This window comes from Macrobrachium nipponense, chromosome 35 (assembly GCF_015104395.2).
Source record: "Macrobrachium nipponense isolate FS-2020 chromosome 35, ASM1510439v2, whole genome shotgun sequence".
Lineage (NCBI taxonomy): Eukaryota > Metazoa > Arthropoda > Malacostraca > Decapoda > Palaemonidae > Macrobrachium > Macrobrachium nipponense.
The window spans coordinates 36,200,238-36,226,735 of record NC_061096.1 but is presented as its reverse complement, the minus strand read 5'-3'; the positions used below and the strand labels follow the sequence as shown (position 1 = coordinate 36,226,735).

The 26,498-nt window shown below is 37.7% G+C and overlaps 1 protein-coding gene across 11 annotated transcripts in view; it reads right to left on the bottom strand.

Annotated features, from left to right (window-relative positions):
• Nucleotides 1-26,498, bottom strand: part of LOC135208623 (uncharacterized) — a 292,063-nt gene that overhangs the window by 6,466 nt on the left and 259,099 nt on the right. For all 11 annotated transcript variants that reach the window (XR_010313193.1, XM_064241001.1, XM_064241002.1 and 8 more), the window contains 3 exons: nucleotides 10,515-10,747; nucleotides 7,405-7,850; nucleotides 184-301 (listed from right to left, as the gene is read on the bottom strand). Coding sequence is in view for 10 of the 11 variants with exons in the window: in XM_064241001.1 (XP_064097071.1) it covers nucleotides 184-301; nucleotides 7,405-7,850; nucleotides 10,515-10,747 (797 nt within the window). In the remaining variant the exon portion in view is untranslated. The remainder of the gene's footprint in view (nucleotides 1-183; nucleotides 302-7,404; nucleotides 7,851-10,514; nucleotides 10,748-26,498) is intronic.

The window sequence follows — 26,498 nt, the reverse complement described above, 5'->3', positions numbered from 1 at the left end:
CTCATCGCAAAAAAAATATAATAATGGAATTTTCCTCAAGTTTACATTACTAACTATGAAAAGAAGTTCTACAAAATATAGGTAGTGATTTACGATCCCATCTTAAATGTGAGGAGAGGAAAACACTGCATCAGAAGGCCTATGCATGAATCTAAAAATGCAGCAGATTCTGCTTTAACTCACCTTAGACTGTACTTGTTGTCTCACAAACTCTGGAGGATAGGCTCCTGGCTGCAAGAGTAATGACGTGCTGCCTATGCTGACATTGCTGCGGGCCCAAAGTACCTTCACTCGGCCATGTCTGTTGATACATAAGAACACATCATTAAAAAGAATTTTTTTTATATTAATATTTGAATTTTGATATTTATCTGAATAACTCTGGCAAAGGAATAAATACAAGTGGAACTATAGTCAATATATTAAATACACCATACCCACTATGATGTTCCTTGATTCTTATTACTACGCTACTCTCATAACAATTTGTCCATATTCATACCTACTGGTGTGTTACTTTTACAATGTGAAATGTCAGCAAAACAACGTGAAAAATGTCTTTATATAGCGAGAAGTATAGTATAAATAATCTCAGATGACCGGGGACAATGCTGATACTGTAAGGATACTAAGCTGGATAAGAACTTTATACTAAGCTGGATAAGATATACTATTAAGCTGGATAAGAACTTTCATCAATGGAAGCCGAAAGGGCAATCTGACTTCTGAAGGGGAACTAGTTAGAACGTTTTCAGTACACCGTGACCTGACCTGGAAGAATACGGAGCCGCAAAGGTATTATGACAGTAATCTGCAACAAGCAGAATAATACAGCAATCTCATTGTACCAGTACTGAATAATTTTGACTGAAAGTTAATAATTTACATGTAATAAATGATCACGATAACAGAATTACTGGACTGAAAGAGGTTTCATGGACAGGATTTTTTTTTGTAGGGGGGGAGGGTGGTTGATGTGCGGCATGGGTGATGTGCATTGGAAATACGGAATGAATGAATAACAAAGTTCATTAGCTATTTCAGTAACGATATTAGTTTCAAGCTCATTTGCATAATATACTTGCTCCAGCTTTTATTCTCAGACATTCTTAATGCGTATGAGAAATGAATAAGCAGTACCTAAGCATAACAGTGTCACTGTTGGTATTAACACAAGTTTAATTTATTGATCTAATGATTGACATTTGATAATTTCGCTTAACCTCTTAAACTAAATTAGATATTTATCTTCGCTTCTAAAATTACTTTTATTCGCTCAACATTTTTCTACACTTTCTCATGACATTCTGATCGAAAATTTAATATCTTTCTAAAAACAACTTTCATCACCAAAGCTTTATATTTACATCGTCTTCTGACTACTATAACTTCGCCGTACAGATACGTTCAAGCCCTTTGAACCTCATCCGCTGCCAGATTTCACAAAGAAGTTATTTGGTTTCCCAGAGCTTCTTGCTACGACCGCCGTTGGGGGGTTCGTCTTTTATCGAATTTATTTGTCAGTGACTGTGCTTAAAAGTACATATTTTAACTTTAATGTAACTTACTTGGTGTGAAGACAGATCTATGTTTGTGTAGAATAACTTGGTGGCAGTTAATTACGTTAAAATTTCTACATCCTTTTCTTGACACACACACACACACACATTACACATCTATGAAACATTCTCGTTACAAAATTCATGCATATTTTTCTTCTTTTTACTATCTAAGCTCTCTCCTTGATCAATCTAGGTTGTCATATGATGTTTTTCCATGGTGCTGTTCGTCAAGCGACTTTTGGCAGATATTCTTGTTGTTAGATAAACGTGGCATTTTGTCAACAGGGGATTTTGCTCATTTCAGCAGAAGGCTAGAAAATAAAATAAAATAAAAAACACGAGCATTCGTAGTCGACTGTAATAAGCAAGTTATACATTATGCAAGGTTACCTTATCTTTTGAACATTTATATTGGATGCTCTATCTAGAAGCGCGTAGCTGACACAAAATATCTGACGAAGGAGCGTTATTCCAAGACCTTCCTTCCCCTTCCAAATCCTGTAAATCCCAGGGAAATTGCATCTTTCATTCGTGAGAGTTGCCCTTGCCTTTCGTTGCACGTTCCCCTTCATTCCCTCGGCATGATTATTTTATTTGCAATACATATTTAAAGCCGACTTGCTGTTCCTCTATTTTTCCACCTGTCTGTGTCTGATGGGTTATGTGAAATATTCAGGACATGAAAAGGCCCAATTCCTGAAGTTGAAATTTGTAGAAGAATGATAATTAGATCAATTTAAAGTCCTGAAGACCCAAACTCCCTAAGGGAATAAAGGTTACAAAAGAAAATAAAAATAAGGCCTAATTTGGGCGAGCATACCATGTATGACTTCGACCCCCTGAAATCCAGGTGGCAAAGACGCTCTGCTACCGAAGCTCAACCAGAATATCCTGGCTTAAGGAAGCAACGGGCTGCGCCATCAAGGTTTTACTTGATCGATGAATCAGATTTTATGCTTTTGAAGTTTTTCCTATTCAGTGACACCCGCTTAGTTGTAGTCATTAAAATTCATCCGGCAAAATTAAATGACACCATGAAATGGTTATCCAAAAATTAATTTACGGAAAGCATTAAGGTTCAAATCTCAGAATGCTTATTGCAATGATGAATAATATGAAATTCTTTTGGACAGGCAGACAAGTAAAAAGTATCGAGACGATCTTACATAATTCTAATTTGAGCCGCCCAGTTATAGGCTTTGCTCTTGAATGACATTATTATTTAGTATATTTTGCATGTAATAAAAACTATTCCACACTACAAATTATTTAAGGAAACCCTAATCTTCGAACCTGAAATAAAATGTCAGAGATGTACTTTCTGCTCCAAGGTTTATTGAGAATATTCTCCCTAGCTACGTATTTTTGCTGGTTGGTAGTCTTTATCGAAAAAGGTTACCTGTAAACCTAGTATAGTGGAGTAAGAATGGAAAGTAATTTTTTCTAATAATTTTGAAGTCATTTTGACGAATTTCACATTTACTTGCCTTGAAAATGTACATACACCCACATACTATACACACACACACACACACACCACACACAACACACACACACACACACCACACACACACACACACACACACATATATATATATATTATAATATATATATATATATATATATATAATATATATGTAACAACACACACACACAACACAACACACACACCACATCACACACACACATATATATATATAATATATATATATATATTATAATTTATATATAATACATATTATTTACTTAAGACATCACTCTAACAACAACAAAACTATATATTCGCAATTCGAGAGAAACCATTTTAAATTTACTGTTGCCTAACGTATACGTATATACTTTTTTAAATTATGGAAGATACAGAAAAAGAGAGGATACGTAGGCAAGCCAATCTTCCCTCCGGCTTTCAAAAACTGTAGTTTGAAACTTCCGTTTTTACTATACAACTTTTCTTCCATTTAGCCTCAGGGCGGGAGTCCCAGAGTATATATCTTTCTTTTTCTTCGATTGCTGCTAGGATAAATATTACTGGGTTACTTACTATTTAAGGCATTTGTTATACACACACACACACACACACACACACACACACACATATATATATATATATATATATATATATATATATAATATATATATGTATTATGTATGTATGTATGTATGTATGTTTAGTGTATCAGTTTTACTTGGTTACTTTCGCCATTTTCCTTTCTTCACAAATGGGTATTTTACTCTGTGAAAGAATCCGTATTCTTTTCTAAATTACGAATGTATATGCTCCGATTTCAACAACTAATAATAATAATAATAATAATAATAATAATAATAATAATAATAATAATAATAATAATAATAATAATAATAATAATAATAATAATAATAAGAAAAGAATGTATCTCATACAAGTGTGCTTTTATATATATTACGTGATGCAGTATTGTGGGCAGCTAATCTCGAATATGACTGCAAAATTACAATTTGCTTCCAAAACTCACACTTAAATATTTCGTAATGGTTTGTGGCTGATGTTGAAACATATATTAAATATTCATTATATGATGTTTACCTTATTCCCACTGGTTTTCTCACAACTGAGAACCTGAATGTAAAAACGAAACTCACTCTGGTACGTTAATTAGACCAGAAAGTTACAAATTCACGACAAACGTTGGAAATTTGTCCTTCACATGGCATTATTCATCTGCGGCTGTGGGGTAACATATGACCTAAAACTTTAACTAATAATGTTTACGTTTTCCTTCTCCCTGTTTTTAGGGGATTAAAGGGTGTGAACGAATTAAAATGGGGAAAGCAGCGTAAATTTGGTGACCGTAAGAATATTTATTCTATGGTTGCAGTAAATGGTTTCATCAGCTTTTTGACAAGAAAATAAAAATAAAGAAATGGTTCACTGGTATGGTTGCTAGTGTCGTGACATCCCGCTCAGATATCGCGAGTTCACGCCTCCCCAAAGGCAATGAAAAAATCACTAGGCCTGTACCATGATCAGCTATTGCTGTAGTGTGGGGGTCTGCGGTGGGAGGCTGAAACCAACGTCCTTTGGAAAATCCTTTGCATATATTTATTATGATAAAGAAGGGGAGCAATGGCATTTAGACCTCGATTCAAGCAGAATGTAAAAGGGTCTCGAGGTAAGAAACGCGCAGCTGACCACTCAAATCATATTTGCTGGAGTCGCAGCAATACCAATTGTCATGGAAATCCCTCATGAGAAATATGAAGCTGTAGGTTATTTTATTAGTGATTTATCATCATCAAATATTGTGTCCTTCAACTTAATCCCTCAGGCGTGGTTAGTGCCCTAGGAAGTCAGAGATCAAAACAATGCCCTTGTGGTTCAATTAGAACCTCAAAAGTTCAAGCGCAGAGGCAATGCATTACTAAACCTAAAACAATTCACCTTGTGTTTTAATCATTCATCTATATTCCATCTATTTATCTGTTATGTAAAAGAAGGAAATAAGAGAAAAAGACGAAAGAAAAGTCCAATTGCCATTCCTTATTCAGGGACGGAGTTGCTAGGATTAAAGAGAGAGAGAGAGAGAGAGAGAGAGAGAGAGAGAGAGAGAGAGAGAGAGAGAGAGAGAGAGAGAGAGAGACCTATTGCCATTATCAGGGAGTCCTCAAAAATGCTAGGCAAAAACCGACTTCAAAATACCACTCCCCCCCCCCCCCCACACAACGGATTTCAATCTAGCCTCCGCCGGCGGGGGTATGAAAATGAACAGGAATATGCAAAATAATTTCATCTGTATTCAAATATAATTCTTCCTCCTTCCGCGCATCTAATACAATTCAAAACGGAAATGGAAATTTAATGGAAATATCGTATCGGGAGGCCGCACGCCGATTCCGGGCCTCCTCTTAAGGGATTAAGTGAGGACCACTCGAAGGCTGCTGCGGTTCCTCGTAGAATTGCCATGCGGCGGGGGCGGGGGCGGGGGCGGGGATCGGGGGCGGGGGCGGGTCGTTTCACCTCGGGATATTGACGGATATTTTCTCTGATTTACATATTACAAAAAAAAGGAGAAAAAACAGCTTCTTTTGATTTACGCTCTTCCAGTTTGCTGGACTCATTCCGGCAACCAGTCATGCATTTTCATACGATTCAAACTTTGCCTATTTCACGCCCGGTTATGCAAATGCCGCGTTCTGGGTAAATGCCTTCATAACAGCGACCTTTCAGAACCATAAAGCATTTTTATAGGTGCAGTTACTAACACAAATCGCGCTCTTTATCATCTCATTCTGGTCAGGAGTTTGTGAGCAGTTTCTAAGAATGTATCTCGACTCCGAAGAAAAACAAAAGAAATTCTACAAAGGCATCTGAGTGATAATAATCTTACGAGATCTAGTGATGTTCGCATTACGATAAAAGCAATTTTAATGAAATGGTAGCTCTCTTGTAAACTTGAATAATTCAACGCTGGAGTCTAATGAAGGCATAATTATTATATTATAATTGAACGAGAATATTACCAAAATTCGCAAGATTCTTTACGTTACGATATTACCACTGGAAACTTTGATAAGAATAAACCAGAAATCATGTTTATCATTTCATATAACGAGTAATCATTTCCATACAAAATGTACAATATCAGCTTAATCTAACGTTTTCATTTCTTTAAAAATAAACACAAACACGCAATAGACAGTTATATATACAAACAGACTCCCTTTGTAAACAATGAATCTCCCTTCTCTATCTTCCTGCCTGTTTCTCTCTGAGACTCCCTCCCTCCCTCCTCACTCCCTCCCTCTCTCCAACCTGCCTCTGTCTATTCCTCAAGCCCAAATAACACTTGAGTGACAACCCAATCTGTTACACAGCTTGAATGATGCGCTCAGAAAGCCGGCGAAGAGATGGAGTGATATTACCTTCGGAATATACAAGGCTCAGAATTCCTCCATCCTTCGAATTACACTCGCTTCCGGATATTCTCCCCAACCCCCCTTCCTCCCCCCGTCTCTTTCAATCAACATAGTGGATGTAATCACTGCGCGGTGTATCAATTATAACAGAGGGTCTGCAACACGAGTATAAATATCACAGCTTACTTATTACCTTCGAATGAATAACTTAGAATAGAACATAGAATTTAGGCCAAAGGTCTAGCGCTGGGACCTATGAGCTCATTCAGAGTTGAAACGGAAATTGAAACTGACACCAAGAAGGTTTGAAAGGTGTTAACAGGAGGAAAACTTCGCAGCTGCTCTATGAAACAACTTAGAGAGGGTGGAAAGTCAGACGGAAGAAAGAATATGAACGGAGGTGCAGTAAAAGGAATGAAAAAGGCTGCATTTAGGGGTCGAAGGGACGCTGCACAGACCCCTTAAGTAATGTCTACAGTGCACCACGTGTGGTGCAATGACGGCACTAACCCCTACGGGGAATGAATCATTTACATAGGAAACACAAGAGTAACAGGTAGGTAGTTTAAGAATTTTGACAAGGCTGAATAATCAAAGAATAGGGAACAAGCAGAAGTCTAATACAAAATGTTAAGTAGACATATGGACGCTGATATAGAAGTTTCAACGGTTATTCGGTATTGAAGGGTCCCTAGATTATGGTATCGTTATGAAAAGAATAATTGCATAGCGGTTATTGACTTGAGATCCCACCTGGAGTACCATTCAAAATATACGTATAATTGTTGTTCATTTATTTATTTATTCAACTTTGCATGTCCGGGTATTCTATTTCGTGTTGATTTTATACTGTTTACTGAAGACATCTTGACTCCAGCTTGCTCGAATTGCAGTGTTTGCTTGATGAGAAACGGAACAAACTGAGTGAACGGGCAAATGGACTGACCTTGGGATGGCCGTCTGATGTGGATGGTATCCAAAGCCGGGAAGAGTCACGTTCAGCCTCGTCGTCAGGAATACTGTCGGGGAAGTGAGGGTGAGATCGCCAGACTCCCTGAAGGTGAAATACCCTTCGGCGTTGCCCCTGACTTGGTACTTGGCTTTGACTGCCATCTGCTTGAATGCCACGCGAATGATGCCCTCCGAAGAAGTCGGGGTATCGGAACCACGAGGGTTCCTACCTCTGCTGACCGCTCCGCTTTGGTACCTGGTGGCTCCTGCCGTTGGGGAGTCCTGCATTGTCATTTTTGACCAGTCGTCGTATGGGTAGAGGTCGCCCTCCGGGTAGTCGTAGTCCTGCTCCTCTTCTTCTCCTCTGTAATGGTGGCCGCCCCCCGTGTCGGATGCCCAGGGATCTCTCGAGAAGCCGTCATCGGGCCTCTTGAAGGTGACCTGGAGGTACATTCGACTGTTAAATGCATATACATACTATACATACACACGCTCACACATATGCATATGAGAGAGAGAGAGAGAGAGAGAGAGAGAGAGAGAGAGAGAGAGAGTTTCTTATTGAGTGTAATCGTGTAATAATTATCAAAATTTATCATAGAGAGAGAGAGAGAGAGAGAGAGAGAGAGAGAGAGAGAGAGAGAGAGAGAGTTTTCTTATGAGTGTAATACTTATCAAAATTTATCATAGAGAGAGAGAGAGAGAGAGAGAGAGAGAGAGAGAGAGAGAGAGAGAGAGAGAGAGAGAGAGAGAGAGAGAGAGAGAGAGAGAGAGAGAAAGTTTTCTTATGAGAGTAATACCTATCAAAATTGATCAGAATCTTTGCAGTCACGTTAATTACTTTCATTTTTTCTTCAAGTGAAAAGACTGCAATTCATTCGTAAAGTTAAAGCATTAATCAAATGCAAATGGGAACACGTGCGCAGCCTTTTCTAAAATAGCAGAAAGATTCATCAAGGGAAAATGGCACGGAGGTTATTAATGACACAAGTAACTGCTACCGGTGGAATATTTTTGATACTGTGTAACATGAAGGTGTAATACAAGCTACGCATGACGATGAAAGTTCCTCTGACTTTCATTCCTACACTTTGGTTTTCGTATTTCTGTATGGCATTATCTGTGGTGTAGAATCTCACGTATTACTAAACCGAATTGTACCCAAAGCTTAGCAGAACTTGTGAACATATTCGTGTCTCTCCTCTGTGGTAGGCATTAGTTCCACGTGTACCTCCACATGAGAAAATATTTCAAAATTGCAAATGAAGGCGACATCTAACGTCATCAGAAAATTACCGCGAGTGATAAAACTGTTGCTCGGATAATGCATTCAGTCAAAGCTCCTCTTTTAACTGCCTTGAGGATAACTTAGTTCCATCTTTTGTTACAATCCAATATTCTACTTTCACTTAGCAAGAATCAAAGATAAAAAGTAGGTAAAGGAGAGCAGATTAGTGAGCAGAAGAATTTGTCTTTTTTCAAAATTTTTCAGATTTTAAAGAGATTAATAGGGCCGCATAAAAGGATTTACGTCGAGAGCAATGATATACAAAAAATCAATACTGAACTTTGTAACTGCTTTATTATCTTGAAATCTAACAAACGAGACCAAGATATACGACAGGAGACGAACTTTGACTTGATTGCAGATTGTAAAAATACAGAAACGTTTGCTCTAGTAGGGAGGTTGTTTATGTTTATGAATTTCATGATGTGGCTGAATATTGGTAAATTAGATAAGGGTAGTAGGAAAGAAAAGTAGACATTTGTTATAGACGCCCTCGGAAAAGCAGATCCATTTTGGAATGGAAAGGTACGAGAGGAATGTTTCATTTCCCCCGTGTTCTTTTAATGGGCTACCAAAGGAATGGCTAGAAAAAGATTGGAAGATGTTCAAACAGATGGATTAGGACTTGGGAAGAAATGATGAAGGATTTATGATTACCACATCATCAAGCAATGGTACAAAGGAAAAGCCGTGGCTACCATGTATAGCTGATGCAACAACCGAACAAGACACAATTATGTAATATGAATACATACGTCAAGAAAACAGAGATGACGAGTGCGCCAAAGAAAGAACGAGGGAGAATGAACATCCTTGTGAATGATGGGGGATGAATAGGTGAAAAAGTGCAGTAATATGGTGGATATAACTGAGTTTAACAGAAACTGTGAATATAGCTTTTAGTACGACGACAACTGTTAGCATAGAGACACAAGTAAAAGTTTAAACAAAGAAGAGGGCAGTCATACTTAGGGTACACACACACACACACACACACACACACACACACACACACACACACACACACACACACACATATATATATATATATATATATATAGATATATATATATATATATATATATATATATATATATATATATATATATATATATATATATATATCCAGGGTTAAGAGGTAAAGGCATGTTTTTCACAAGTATCGTCGTCCACACAACTGTTTTAGCATAACTGCCTGTTTGTTTACCTCCATGTTCGTTTTAGTCATCTTTCTTATGTTTATTTTCTCTCAGCCTTTTTAGTCACTTTTTAACTCTTACCTTGATAGGTGTTCCTTTCGAGTTCTCGTTTTAATTTCTATTTGTAAATGTCAAATATTTGTTGTGCTTTGTTATATCTTTTATATGAGTGAGTGATGTTTTAGTATTCATAAAAACATTATATTTCCAGCCTTGAGGATGCATCATGTGATGTGAAACGTTGGTGTAATAAACGATACTTGTGAAAAACATGCCTTTACCTCTTCACCCCTGGATATATATATATATATATATATATATATATATATATATAGATATATATAGATATATATATATATATATTCATATATCACCATTTCACTATATTTCTATTTAATACCAATAACATCAGTATTAAAAACCGTATCGATATAATTCATTACAAATAACGTGACAGTAATACTCCGTGTGTAGCTATAATAATAATAATAATAATAATAATAATAATAATAATAATAATAATAATAATAATAATAACATGGATGATGATGATGATGATGATGATGATGATACTAATAATAATAATCGCAGCATATGAGCGACCTCCTATCTCATTACCTCCTGGACTGTCAGCGATTTGAACCCGATGAGGGTGACGTTGTCAAGGACGAGCTTGAGATGGAGTAAATCCCCCTCGTGGACGTACTTGAGTTCCGAGGACGATCGCAGGGGATCCAAGGGTATGTCGATTCCAAGCTTCGTGGGCGGGCGATGGGCAGTTCGTGCCAAAGAGACCAGACCCCCGGCCACCGCTGCCCCGAGGTCACCGTACGTTGGAGGGCGTCGGTTCTCTGTGGACGAAGGAAAAGTTTTCGTCAGTGGAAGGAAACTTTGGAACCTCGAAAGTTCAAGCGAAGAGGAAACAAAATTTCATTTCAATAATTTACTTACATTTTCATCTATTTATTTATCAATTTGTTCATTTAATTTTTCTTTTCATATAACTGATCATTGTATTCTTTGAAAACCTGAATTTCAAGTTAATGGTCCCTGTGGTGGGCTTGCTCCATATGAATAGGGTTCATCTTCTGACATACCAATAATAATAATAATAATAATAATAATAATAATAATAATAATAATAATAATAATAATAATAATAATAATAAGATAATATAATAATAATAATAATAATAATAATAATAATAATAATAATATAATGTTCTGTCATATGATGTATAAACATTTGTCAGAGACCCATTCTTTTCTATTGGCTAAGACGAGACGGCAAAACATTCATATGCCTAATAGTATCCGAGCGGTATTTGTTTTACCCTGTAAAATACAAAATATCTGATGGAAGATTTCACCTTGGTGGCTTAAATTGGAGGTCTAATCTTCAGACCGCCGCTCTCTCTCTCTCTCTCTCTCTCTCTCTCTCTCTCTCTCTCTCTCTCTCTCTCTCTCTCTCTCTCTTCTAAATAAAATGACATGCTCTTAGACGGTGAACTGATAATTTAAGCTGTATTGTCCATTACACCGCAAAAGACCAGGAGAGAGAGAGAGAGAGAGAGAGAGAGAGAGAGAGAGAGAGAGAGAGAGAGAGAGGGGGCGGCGGCGGTTCTAATTTAATGAATGCTAATGGGTTTTCCTGATGTGCATTAAAACTCGGCGCACAATCCGAATGACTTGAATTTCCCGAGGTCATCGTCAAGCTGGATTTCAGTAGTAATAAAAATAAATAATATAATCGTCATAACAACTTGCCTCAATTCAGGAGGCCGCGTTTTGGTTTGATTTGTGTCTGACATTTTTCCTGCCTGCCTTATGAGATCTCCGTGAAAAAATATAAAAAATAAATAAATAAATAAATAAATAAAAACTAAAATTTGAGCATATAAACGTTTTGGGTAAATCGGCCAAAGGTGAAGGACAAAGGTTTTTAATAACTGGTTCCATTTGGAAAATCTCTCATCAACAGTACCAAGGTTGATCTCCAGAGACAGGCGGCTGAATACTTTATGGTGATCGTCTTCATACTGATGTATCCTAATTAATCTCATAACTATTATGTCTTACACCATTGGATCCATAGCGGTCAAAGGTCACAGTCAAAGATTTTTTTCAGGTTCAAAAATTCCATTACTAACTCCATATCTGTCATATTTTTTTCCTATTATTAAGTTTGATTGTTCAATCCCTAGTAATTTTCCTTAAACTGGACCTTCACAGGCCAAAGGTCAATGTCGCAGATTTTCAGCGGCTTAAATCCTTAGAAAACTGTCTAACAGTCGCTTTCATTTCATATCAATAATTTGTGATAATATCTTAATGGTTACCAGCTACCAAGTCTGACCCTTAAGTGTGAATCTCATATTTTCGGTGGCTTAATTGTAAAAGGTCAGCTACAAGTTTTGTAGCCCTTTCTTATTGTTAAGTTATACTGGTCAGTCATCAAAGATCAATGTGACACACTTGGTTACAATTCTCAATTTTTTGCTGATTAGGGTCACTTAATTCATTACTGAGAGTCTTCGATGGATGTATAATGTCCCCATGGATAAAAAAGAATTAAATCGAGAGAGAGAGAGAGAGAGAGAGAGAGAGAGAGAGAGAGAGAGAGAGAGAGAGAGAGAGAGAGAGAGAGAGAGCGCTTGGTGATGCTATTTTGTTTTGCTGTGAGGCAATCCATTTCCTTGGAAACTTTTTTTTATGTTGTAAGTACAACAATAGACATTAAAGTTGTTATACTAATGACCTTAAAAATAAAAATAATAAAAATTCGACTCGTAATGTTTCAGCTGTAAAGCTATTCATGAAAAACAGCAGCAGAGACGCAAAACCGAAAAACGAATAGAAATCACTCTTCGATTATTCAAAACCATTAAATGATCTCCAAAACACCAAAATTATTTATAGCGTTAGAAATCCGAAATCACGTTCCAGGACGAAACTCGAGAGCTACAACAAATCGGTACTCGTAATGGACTTTATTCCAGCCTCCCCCCACAAAACCCACACCCCAAAAAACTTATCTTTTTACCTTTGGATAAAAAAAACTCGATAAATTTGATGTGAAAGGCCAATTATTAGGGGGGAAAATCTAGTTTAAGACTTTTCGGGCTGATAAACAGGTTTCATTAGAGTCTACGTCGGCCGTGATTCCACTGTTAACATCTGAATTGGAAACAAGGACGACTTTGGGTGTTCTATTTAAAAAAAAATACAAACGTGACTAATTTTATATTTAATTTTTTCAGAGTTAGCACTAATTTTTTCCCCGAGATACAATCATGCATTCTGATTGAATCGGATTTTTCAAAACGTAAACACTAATAATTCTTACTTGAGATACAGTCATGTATATACTCTGACTGAATGAAATACATAGATACGTTCCAGTCTCAAATCTCTATTTCGTCGTCACGATTGATATTTGCTCGCTTTCTCCAGTAACTAATGGATCCTGCAGAACAAAGGTCTCACACTCAGCAGGAATTCCACGGCAGCATTTGGGATAATGGCACAAGGAGCACAAAGTTTGAAGGTACGAAGTGAGGCATAATTTTGCCAAGGTTAATACTCCGAAACAGCAACTGACTTCTGTTAATGAAATCTGCCGTCGCCGCCTAAACGAGTAGTTTTGTACCCAAGACGTGTGTTCTTGTAATACGGTGGGGAATCTTGAGTGAATTATACAAATTCGTTAAGTGAGACCAGTGAACTCGACATCTAGCCTCTTCTAGTGCTAGCCCGAAGGCTTTCTGAAATGAAGAGAGAAAACAAAGAGGGATAAAGTTGAAGGAGTCAGACAGCTAATGAGAAGAGCCCAGATGAAACAGCTGACAAAAGCAGAGGGGCGAGAGAAGTTCAGCCTAGGCCGAAGCCACGTACCATAAAACCTTGAGTGGCTGGCGAGACGTTCTCAGGAAGTAATCGTTATCCCTTATTAAGTGGCGTCCCCGCAAGAGGAGAAGGGTTTGGGGGGGGGGGGGAGGCGATCTCGAAATGGAAAGCAATAACGGCGCCAAGCAGAGAAATTTTGCTCAACAACAGCAAACAACGCCGGCGTCGTCTGTGTGATAATGAGGCGGCCGAGTAGCACGGCCAGTGTTGACACACCGCCAACTCCTGCGTCTAATGATGGCCTCTTCGGCACGATGCTCACCTTATACATAACGGCTCCTCCTCCTTGCGCCTCCGCCTCCCTTCGAGAAAGGAAATGAAAGCAGGGACGGCAATAGGATGAAAGGAAGTCAAAGGCCTGCAGCATTACGCAAAGGTTTTTTGTTCGCTCACTCGCTGGCGACTTGGGAAATTTTTATTTCCATAGCAATATAATATCATGCATATTCTATATCCTTCATGAGTGGAATATTGGAGCAAAGCCGATGAAATGAACTTTAACTCACTATGATTTCGTTTAATTTTTATTCCGAAGTCCAACTTTCTTTATTGACGAACTTTTTACCAATAACGGCCAAAGTTCAATTTGCATAACTTTAACCTTTGAATGGCCGTCGTGCATCAGTCTTTATGGCAGTCTTACTCTCGAACTTTATATAAAAATAATAAAATAAACGAAAAGCATTATGAAAGTCCCCTTTCTTCCTGCTACATTCATCTGCCCTCAATTTCACCTCCTTTTAGAAAAGGGTAATTTTCTCAAAACGCGTTGTCTCCGATTAATTGCTTTTATTTTGTGACTAACCCCCCCCACCCCCCGCCCAACACACACATACACATATACACATAAAACCTTTCCATTAATATCTTATCAGATTGGAGAGCGGTACTGTTATTTACCCAAAAGGGAATGAATTAAATATACTTTGTATTCCCAACTTTTATATATAACCATTTAAAGGACTGAGGAACCACTCGTCCACCTCCAATATACAAAAACATCTCTCATTCCAACATCCGCGACGCCCCTTTTGAAAGCATTATCTGATCAGTTACAATAGCTCTCTCTCTCTCTCTCTCTCTCTCTCTCTCTCTCTCTCTCTCTCTCCATCACAGACATCATCCGTTGCCACCTCTTAAGCCGTTCTCCTTTAAGCAATCTCGTTGATCCGACATGCAGAAATTAATCAGCAGTGAGAGTGGTAAATGTCAAAGACATGTCGTTGTTGTTGTTGTTCTGACGAAGTGAGTGAGAAAGAACTGCAGAAGTTTCATTATTGCGATGCGATTTTGCATTTTCTCTCAGGCGAACTTTTCAAGCGAATTCTTTTTATGATTTGCTAAGTCAAATGTGCCAGTACCGAAGTGTGAAGGGTCTGGGAGAAAAATGAGCACAAAATAGATTAACTGGGAGAGAGAGAGAGAGAGAGAGAGAGAGAGAGAGAGAGAGAGAGAGAGAGAGAGAGGTAATAATGGGAGAAGGATGACAGCAAAAACATATTTACTGAGAGAGAGAGAGAGAGAGAGAGAGAGAGAGAGAGAGAGAGAGAGAGAGAGAGAGAGAGAGAGGTGGTAATAATGGGAGAAAGATGACAACAAAAATATATTTACTGAGAGAGAGAGAGGACGAGAGAGAGAGAGAGAGAGTGATGAGAGAGAGAGAGAGAGGTGGTAATAATGGGAGAAGGATGACAGCAAAAACATATTTACTGAGAGAGAGAGAGAGAGAGAGAGAGAGAGAGAGAGAGAGAGAGAGAGAGAGAGAGAGAGAGCACCCATAAACAAACACATCCAATATTTATCAATTTGCATTACAGCACATGAATTCATAATGTGATCAAAGATGATTCCAAAATTCCCTTCCCGTGCCTCGTTTAGCATAGTGCAGGAAATCCTCTGCCAGCTATATCCCTAAATTGAATCCGGTCGTCTCCCGGATGCTCGTTACGCTGTTGCAAGATATGGCTGGACGCCTTTGGGAATAACTACAATGATTTTTTTTAAAAACAAGGGAATAACTACAATGATTTTTTTTAAAAAACAAGGGAATAACTACAATGATTTTTTTTAAAAACAAGGGAATAACTACAATGATTGCTTAAAAACAAGGGAATAACTACAATGATTTTTTAAAACATGGGAATAACTACAATGATTTTCTTAAAAAAAAACAAGGGAATAAATACGAATTCTTTAAAAACAATGAAATAATTACAATGTTTTTTTTAAACGAGGGAATAACTATAATGATTTTTTTTAAAAATAAGGGAATAACTACAATGTTTTTTCTGTTCAAAAACGAAGGAATAACTACAATGATTTTTTAAAACAAGAGAATAACTACTGGTACAATGATTTTCTAATAACGAGGGAATAACTACAATTATATTTTGTTCAAAAACAGCAGAATAACTACAATTTTCTTAAAACAAGGGAATAACTGCAATGATTTTAAAAAGATGGAATAACTACGAAGATTTATTTAAAACAAGGGAAGAATTACAATGTTTTTAAAAACAAGGGAATAGCTATAGTGATATTTTAAAAACAAAGGAAGAACTACCATGATTATTTAGAACAAAGGAATAACTACAATGATTTTTCAAAAATAAAGGAATAACTAAAGGGAATTTTATCAAATGAAGGAATAACTACAATGATTTTTTAAAAAGAAGATAATAACTATAATGATATTTTAAAACAAGTGAATAACTACAAGGATTCTATAAATACGCGTATTGAAAAGTCGAAAAACAGTTTAAGATATTTACTAAAATTACATTCAAAGTGAGACGTCTAACTTTCGACCACTATGTCTCAGCATTTACTCTTTTACTCGACTCCAAATGTTTTACAGACCCAGTTTACGCGCCAATTGTTTGATGCATCTGAGAGCAAATACTGAGCTGATATTTGCGCACAGAATCATGAGTTCCATACTTAATATTAATCATCTGAGTTCACAATTCGTTGTAGCTTTACCTTAGGTTTATAAATTGTGGTTTAAGCCCTGAGAATAAACCACTGATGGCTCTTTATATGCGCATGTCGGAACGTTCATGTCGACTTTGAATTGCGTTCCGCAAGCACAGCGTCCTCGGTTGCAGCTCGTTCTTCCAAAAGCGCTCGCAAAAAGCAAAGACGGAACCCAAATAGTCGACTTCGGTCCCAGGAATTCGCTCCATCGCTCAATTAAGCATAACTGGGCAAGCTCTGTAATTGCATTTCACTTTTTGAAGAGTGGCCTCGCAATGGAATACTGTACTATGAATGATACATTTAAGCAGCGGATATTTTATGCTATGAGAGAGAGAGAGAGAGAGAGGAGAGAGGAAGGGGAGGATAGAGAGAGAGCGAGAGGAGAGACGAAGGAAGAGGAGCACAGAGAGAGAGAGGGGGAGAGAGAGTCGGCTGAAAGGGAGAGGAGAGGAGGGAGATGGGGGGAGAGGAGACGGAAAAGAGGAGAGGAGAGGAGGACCGGCGGGAACGAGGACGAGGAAGTTTGGATAGGAGGAGAGAGAGTGGAGGAGGAGATGACTGAGAGAGGAAGAGAGAGAGAGATAAACCGAAACCGAAGCAGTTTGGTAGTACAGAGGAATACGAACATGTCTTGTGTTACGCAGTTTCCCTGGGTCATATCTGATCTGAGAAGTATTTCATGAACAAGGATCATTTCCCTTGATCAATACCAGTACAAAAGATCTTAATTTCTTCGTCGGAAGCCCTTAAATGACTTCAAAAGTTACCTTCATTTTTCTAGATATCCACCAACAAGTTTTAATGAGATCCTATATTCTGAGAATAACTTCACTTTCAGAGAGAGAAAAAAAGAATGGACTTAGCAATTCCCTTTTTCTGGAAGTATAGAAAGTATGTGCTACCGGCGTGTTCTTTTCCTGCTGTGATTAAATGTGTAGGGCATACTCATGTGAAGTCCATTAAAACCGAAATACCTCGAAGAGAAAAGAAGAAGAAGAAGAATAATAAGAAAAAAAATCTAAGGATACCAGAAGTATGTTGAGTATCAAGTACAAGTTCATATAAGCCAAATATGGGTAAAAATATTCTTTTAAGGAAAACTTTCACTCAAAGATGAATACGGATTGATGCATTTACAGAATCCCCGTTACTTTTCATAGGTTTAAGTCCTATGCGGTACAGACACTCGATAAGAGAAAATTAATAGTCATCTGGTAATCTTTAAATATGTTATATTCCCAAAATACGCAGCATGACGATAACCTGAACTTTAAATGTCCTTTTCGCTATAAATGAAACTGAAACTGAAGATATCCGTTTTCTTTCAAAAGTATTTTCGCTTTCTCGGAGAGTAAGCCTACAAATTACTTTGTTGTTTGTTGTTGTTGTTGTTGGGGGTTGGGGGAACGGCGGCGGCAGGAACGCCTAAAAAAAATGTCTGAAAAGGTGTTAAAGATACAGGAATTTTATTAGAATAAAGATGTAGAAAATAAATAATGTGGATGTTAAGCAGCACAGACAAATTATTTGTAATAAAATATAGAGCATTTAATTTAATTTTCGTTGGGTGAAACAACGCGTTATCTGACCGTAGATTTCATAGCACCCCCCCCCCACCCCACCCCCCCCACCCCCCGGGTAAGCTGGAGGTCGGATCACGTGTTCTATTAGTCGCATACGAAGGGGCAAATGGAATCTCTACAACCAGCAAACCCTCGCGCTCTTACCAAGATATCACTGGCCTCATTTATATTAAAATTTAAAATATCTTAGTCAAAATATGCCATTCGCCTACAAAATAAAATGATTTTCTTATTGCTGGTAGTGCCCACCCATTCACATAAAACCAGCCCTAAAGATGCCGTAATACACAAACGAGTCGGATTTCACATGAAAAAAATGTTAGAATTGATACATCAACTAATACAGAAGTACACACCTTACATACACGAATCACGTAATCAGCTCTGAAAATCATAGCAATAATACCCGGTGCTTTTAAGCAGCATCCCAATCTCTCTTGCATTATAGGACATTAGCATCCATAACACATCAGTCTTTCGTAATAAATGGAGGGAAATCCACGAGGAACTTGGCACTGTGGCAGCGTAGCAACAAAACCCATTAAGGAACCCCAATAATTATGGAGAAAATGATCATAGAAGATAAGTAATTAAACAGGAATTATGGAAAATAGTCAAACAGGTTATATGCATTTTTTTTTTAGAAAAAAAGGGGTCTCTTTTGCTGCAATTTTGTTTAAAACAGTGAATTTCTGTGGTGGTGGGGGGGGGGGGGGGGGGAGGGGGGGGGCGGTTGTTGTTATCCAGACAAGGGAACAGTATTTTTCCAATGAAGGTACATGTTGAAAAAATACTAAACCTTCTGTACAATTATATATACGTATATAGAGAGAGACCTACAGGCAATATATCATCTAGATTATCGGCAGCATTAAATATTATGAAGTACTACTGAGTAAAACTGAAGCCGGAGGGAATTAAAGATACAAGTAAATATTCAGAGGCAAGGTATAATATCATCGAAGACTTAAGCACTTGCTCTCTAAGCTGCAAACGTTAGTGTCATTTAAAGTCTTTAATGTATATGCTTTCTGTATTTCCCTTATTATCTGACCGATTAACGGTGACACAATCACATTTAGTGACCTTCAAACATACATAGTATACACACAGACACACAGACCTAACAACTGAAAAGAAAAACAAACTCATCCACGAGAGAGAGAGAGAGAGAGAGAGAGAGAGAGAGAGAGAGAGAGAGAGAGAGAGATTAGTACAACTCTCTTTCCCGACACGATATCGCAATACTTCTTCCCCGTGGGCGAACTCGTCTTCCTCCTGCATCCATTCGTCCGAGGTCTCCAGTTACGGGGAATCATTATCGAAGTCATTCGCGTGTCATTAAGCCGGTCACCTAAATCACGACGAAGTCAGGTCGCCGAGACCCTCACGGGAGAAAGTCTTTAGTCGCGGGATAAATGACGAAAGCCGCCGAAGCGGAAACCTTTAGAGGAGGAGGAGGAGGAGGAGGAGGAGGAGGAGGAGGAAGAATTCGTCTCTCGCTGGGGGTCACTTGTTAAGGGATGCGAAAAATCAGCGAGGAATGTTTGAATTTTATAATACTGTATCTTCGTTGCATTTACATGAGATATTATGAGCACTGTCCTTGTTTTTATTGTTACAAAGAAGAGTGATGATCGCCATTACACTTCATCTCTCTCTCTCTCTCTCTCTCTCTCTCTCTCTCTCTCTCTCTCCCTTCTTCCGGTCCTTTTGTATACAAAAATGGTCGAAATAATTATAACTAAGAGCGAATTAACGAAAGCGAAGAGACAATACTAATTAAGAAATGACTGAAACATCCTCTCTCTCTCTCCTCTCCTCTCTTCACTCTCCTATCTCTCTCTCTCTCTCTCTCTCTCTCTCTCTCCCCTTCTTCCGGTCCTTTTGTATACAAAAATGGTCAAAATAATTATATCTATGAGCGAATTAACGAATACTAATTAAGAAATGACTGAAACATCCCCACCTTCTCTCTCTCTCTCTCTCTCTCTCTCTTCTCTCTCTCTCTCTCTCTCTCGATCTATCTCTCTCTCTCTCTCCGTGGCACGCAAATGAAAAACTAACAATTGCCAACAAAACACCGTCGAAATCTAGACGTTAATCTAGACAAACAGACGAGGAAAGTTGTCGAGGGATCTCAATATTCCCGGAAGCTTCGTAAAAGGCGACTTTTGGAAGGCTTTAACTGGTGATTGTCATCAACATGAGAGAAAAAAAATGACTTTTGTTATTATTTCTTTTTTTATAAGCAAAGAAGGGTCGTCTGAAGGGTCTGCCTTGATCTAAGGGGAGTATGCGACGTGGTGGAAACAATGGGACCGGAAGGAGAGAGAGAGAGAGAGAGAGAGAGAGAGAGAGAGAGAGAGAGAGAGAGAGAGAGAGAGAGGAAATAAAACTGGCGATCCATATAGATAAAAAGGTCAAAGATGTGGGGCAAATAATAAACATGTACGTGAGAGAAGAGAGAGAGAGAGAGAGATGAAATAAAACTGGCGATACATAAAAACAAAAAGGTAAAAAACATGAGAGAGAGAGAGAGAGAGAGAGAGAGAGAGAGGGGGGGGGGGGGGTGGCAAATGGCCAGAAGGAAGGAATCTGATAATGAGGAAGAAGAGGAGGAGGAGGAGGAGTGGGGGGGGGTGGGTAGGGAGAGTGTGGCCCCTGTCAGAGGGGAACCGGTAAAAGTCGACGGAAGGGGAGAAAGAGAGAACGCAAAAATGTCGAGAGATAAATATATCTTTGTCATCTTATTCAAGCAATAACTGAAACGAATATTCATTAATTTCCCGAAAAAAACCCGGATGGCGACAACTCGCTCGAAAGAGTCGCAGTCTTTGGCTTTCTTTACCAATCAGCGACTTGACGGTATTCACCCCGCGAATTTTATGGCGTAGAGGAAACTTGACGAAATGGGAGTTTGATCTTTAATGAAATAAGTGCATGGCATTTTTCTCATATACAGTATTATTGGGAACTCGACACGAATAACGAGATATACCTGACGCGGTCACATGTTGAACACAGAGAAGAAAGCGTATTGGAGCTTTACAAGAATAAATGAATAAACAATTGGAAGTCTGCTAACTTAAGATAAATAAATGAATAAATAAATAAATGAATAAATAAATAAATAAATAAACAGGATTTCTACAACAAATACAAGACCACTCATAAATGAAGGGCTCGTTTTCGAAAATCAAAAGGTACCAATCGTCGTAATTACCGAAATGAAACTAAGGGCAGTGGTAAGCTGTTCTGCGAATACTCCATTATCTTATGAACTAATAGGTGTGCCAGAGAGAAAAGAGAAGTCTCCCCACACGCCTTGAAGCTATTTGATACAGATGGTTCCAATTCATTACTGATGAATCAGGTTGTGGATTTGACCGAGCGGTGGCGACACTGAAGGGCTACGTTCTCCTGAAAGAGCTCAGGAATGTTTTTCAAGTTCAAGACACCGAAACGGACATGTTGCACCAATACAAACTTTGGACATACTCGAAAATGGAAGCTGAAATTTTGCTTCACCAGTTATTTCAAACCTGCCGCTTACAAAGACTGATTAAATGAATGAAACAAAGAGGAGGATAAAGAATGCCGTAACCTGCCACTGAACTTCTGAAGGTTGTATTCACTGTATTCATTGATATACAGTATTCATGCTACTATTTTTGTATGCTTTATGGTACACTCCTTTTTTTTTATGTTCTTACTCCTCATTATGCGTATTCAATTGCAAGGTTGGGTACTGTTGAATAATTCGGATCTGCAAGATGAGTAAAACAATCTACTTTCTCTTGTCTCTGGTTACTTGCGTGACAATGAAAATACACTTATAACAATACAAAATCATCACAGACTAAGAGAATAACACCAATTTTGGAAGTCAGAAAAAAATATAATCATTTACTAAAAAAGTATTTCCAATTTTGGAAGTCAGAAAAAAATATAATCATTTACTAAAAATGTATTTCCGACAATTCTTCCAACCACGCAAAAATATATAAATATTTTTGACAGAACACGAAAATGAATGAATAAAATAAAGTAAGCACCTTTGTGTGTTCTCGCAAATGTAAGTAAACAAGCTTAATAACTGGCATAAAACGATTATAGAATTTTCATTAAAATGCGTATTTTCGACATACTTTTAAATAACTCTGAAGCACTGCCATTTATTACAGTCAATGCTGTCATAACTTATTGTTCACCGTGTTCTCCCATTATATTCATGGATTTGCTAGACTCACTACTGATCATTCTTTTACTGCAGGTGCAAGAAAAGCTTAAGCTACGGAAGTTTTCTGTACAGGAGTTTCATACACGATTCACCAATTAAATTATGCGTAGCAATGATCGTTGTCTTTTTTTTTCGGGAGCTATTTCCTCTTCGAGGAAAGCCCTAACATAGTATAAATACATATATATATATATATAATTATATATATATATATATAATATATCTATATATATATTTTATATTATATATATATATATAATATATATATATCTATATGAAAGAGAACTGGTGGGTCATAGCTTAAACAAGACCCTACCCTTTCACCCGAGGCATTTAAAAGATCGTACAGAGCTACAATACACAAGAGTAAACAAGGGAAGCACGCAACGCACACACACACGCAAACAATTGTGAACACAATCGCATTGTATGGTTTCAGTTACACAAGATCCAGTTTCTTTTGTCTTGTAAGTTGCCTCACAGAAACTTCTCGGTTGTTAGACAAAGTCAAGTCCCCAGATTCCACATAAAACCATGAGAGCTCCCATAAACTTTCACTAATGAATACCCTTAATAGGATCAAATTTCTTTGGGGCCGTTTGCAACTCTCTCTCTCTCTCTCTCTCTCTCTCTCTCTCTCTCTCTCTCTCTCTCTCTCTCTCTCTTGCTCTGTAAGGGATGAATTTAAGCTTGTTTGGCTCATCAAATTCGCAAGGGAATTGCTCATTTTTCAAGATATAAAAAAAAACATTTTATTTCATTTATCCATTTTTTTTCTTTCAGAACTTTACAGAAAGTATCATAACACTTATAATGTTACATGCAGGCCCGTATTTACGTTTCTTCTGCATGCTCAAGGGTAATCAAATCCGTACTGCCAAATATGCTCATCACAGCTTAGAATGATTCACCTAACAAATGTAATAACCTAGATGTTGTAACAACAGTTGTAGTAACCATAAACCGATCAATCAACATAACAAAACAATTAATAAAATACTGTTGGTTTTATTCTTACCGATTATTTTTAGGAGTACGTGCACGATGATGGCTTGATGGATTTACTTCCTCTCTCCCCACTTTCACATTTCCGCCCTTTGGCTCAACATTCTCGAAAGGATATACTACATTCCGTGGCACAGCCGGTACGTATCCATTCCTCCGAGTTATGGAATGCGCGCAGTTCCAACGGTCCGCGATTTCGGGAATCTTGCGAGAAATGTCGCAATGGCAGGAGGCTTCGTTTGCCGCTGGATGTGTCAACAAACCAAGACAAATCGAAGGACGGTTTCTGTTTGTATTTCTGCAGAGGCTCGGCAACATTTGAAGTGGGTTGCCGGCAACGGATATCGGAGGACGCGATTATTCTGCCTAATTGCCGGCGTAATAAGGGTTCGCGAGGAGGCAGACTTATGTTAATGCTTTTAATTCGGTCCAGCTAATAATGCTCTTCTTCGAAGTTGTCATTGCGTGCTCGACAGGTTAATTATATATAATTAGGTTGGAATAGGATTAAATTACCATCGGAAATCACACGCCCAACAAACATCAGGATATTATCCAATTATAAAACAAAAGAACCTTTACAGCAGATTTTTGTTCACCTGTCTCCCCTTATCATTTAATTAAATGTTAGTATCTTCTCCATCTGGTAGTTTAACTGCTGATTCCTTTTTCTAAAAGAAAAATAAGTTCATATTTACAGGAACTGTAATTTTCAGCAATTTTGATACACAAAGAAAAGTACCCCCCAATTTTTTTTTTTAAATCTAACTCGAAAAAAATATACTGCGGAAATAAAAACAATATATATTACCGACAATTTTCTCATCATGCGAGGGAAGAGAAGAGTTCATTAATGACCTCACAGATGATGCATCACTTTAAAGACTGAAGAGGACACATGACTGCTTAAACTAGGTCAAGTAGAGCAATAAAAATATGTCTGCGCAGAAACTCGAAAAACGATATGCGGCACAATTCTTATTATCGATTTGGTCGCGTGATTGCAACTGCTTGTCCAATTTAGATTTTAAGATTTCAAGTAGGGATGAAAAATGACAATCAATACACAACAGAGGAGTTGCATCAATTTGCTATAATCAGATGATGCTCTGACTTACTTTATGATAGTAGTGTGGCAAGCAAAAGGATTTAATATCTATGCAGTTCAATACTACATGATAGATAGCAAAACTATACACATACAAACGAAAGCGCTTCTCCTTAAATGTTAGGAATTAAGTGACAGCTTTTGCCCTGAGGACTGAGATCCCCATTAAGCAAATGGTGTGATCCACACAGAGTAAGAGTGGATGTGACAGATATTTCAAAAGGAAAAAAAACGATTAAATGGATTAAATTTTGAAATGGGTCCAGGTGTGGATAAACAGAACTCGTATTTGTGGTCAAACGCCCGTGGAGAGATGAACCATGAGATTTTAATTTGATTTGATGCTAGAAAAGTGTGTTCTCTTCTCGGGGCAATAAAAGTGATGCTTGTAAAAGCAACCAGTGAAAATTGAACGGATGCAAAAAAAAAAAAAAGACGTACGACAGCAACCGTGTGCTTATGTACAGAATACATGTGAAAATTAAAATAAATCATCAGAAACCCAGAAGTTCGAAATCAAACCAGACCAAATGGGTTTATATACCATTAGTTGCAACTAAATATATTTCAAAATAAATGACATCATTGAATCAACAAAGAGAATGTCGCCTACGTCCATGATGACACTGAATGAATCAGGTGGACTAACACAAAAGGACGAGGGTAGAGCCATACAACGTGGGCGGGATTTCCACTGTTGTTTATATGTCATTGTAAGCTGCAGCAGAGAGGAGGTACACCTGGGCTGCTTTGATAATATTCAGCTGCCACCTGCCAATTTAGATTTTTCCAGGGCGTACATATTTGTGATGATAATGCATCTGTGTGAATGTTATTACCTATAAATGATCTGTAACGGGAAAATGTTAAAACTTTGCCTAAATACACACAACAAAACAGGGACAATACAACGACATCACCAATGCAGCCTAATATTGATTTAAGTACATACACATGAGCAATGCTTTTAAATAATGCAGTCACTTAAAAAAAATCATGAACCTTCTAGTACCGTTACAACCAAAACTAATTCAATAAACATTCCGAAGGCAGTGACAGAGGCCCCTTTCACACAACAACACCCCCCCCCCAAAAAAAAAAAAAAAAAAAAAAAAAAAAAAAAAAAAAAGAAAAAAGTATTTTACAAATGCATATAATCTCACGCAAGCATAAATCACACGCGCCGCCGGGCACACGCGCTGCGCAGTTATGGATAAAGCAATTCAAAATCAATACCGGGAATGAAGTGCCCAGAAATCCAATATAATGTGTGCGTTTTAATTACCGGAGTGTCCCCGCAGATACTGTAAACCAATAAACAAGCACACCGGCGGAACAAAAGTACATTGCGGGATTCCTAAGTTCATTTCGGGCCAGTGGAGAGGATGTTACATCTATTACGCGTTTACAACGAAGGTTCTGTCTGCATTGTTTTGTAAAACAGCACGCTGTGGTGCATCCTGAAGAAAGACAACCAAATGATTTTTATTACAAAAATAGTTTTATAGTCTTTTCTTCAGGTGCCCAAAAAACTAATTTCTCACATGCGTGTTCATTCTAAAAAAAAAAAAAAAAAAAAAAAAAAAAAAAAAACAAAAAAAAAAAAAAAAAAACTATTATTGAGATATGTAAAAATAACGATTACTTAGACAATAAAACGATTGTTGAGATATATAAAATTACCGATTATTGAGACTAAATAACGATTAATGAGACAACAACCATCGTCCCCATGATCGCCTCCAACGCCACGTGACCCAAAGAGCCTGTGTGATGAT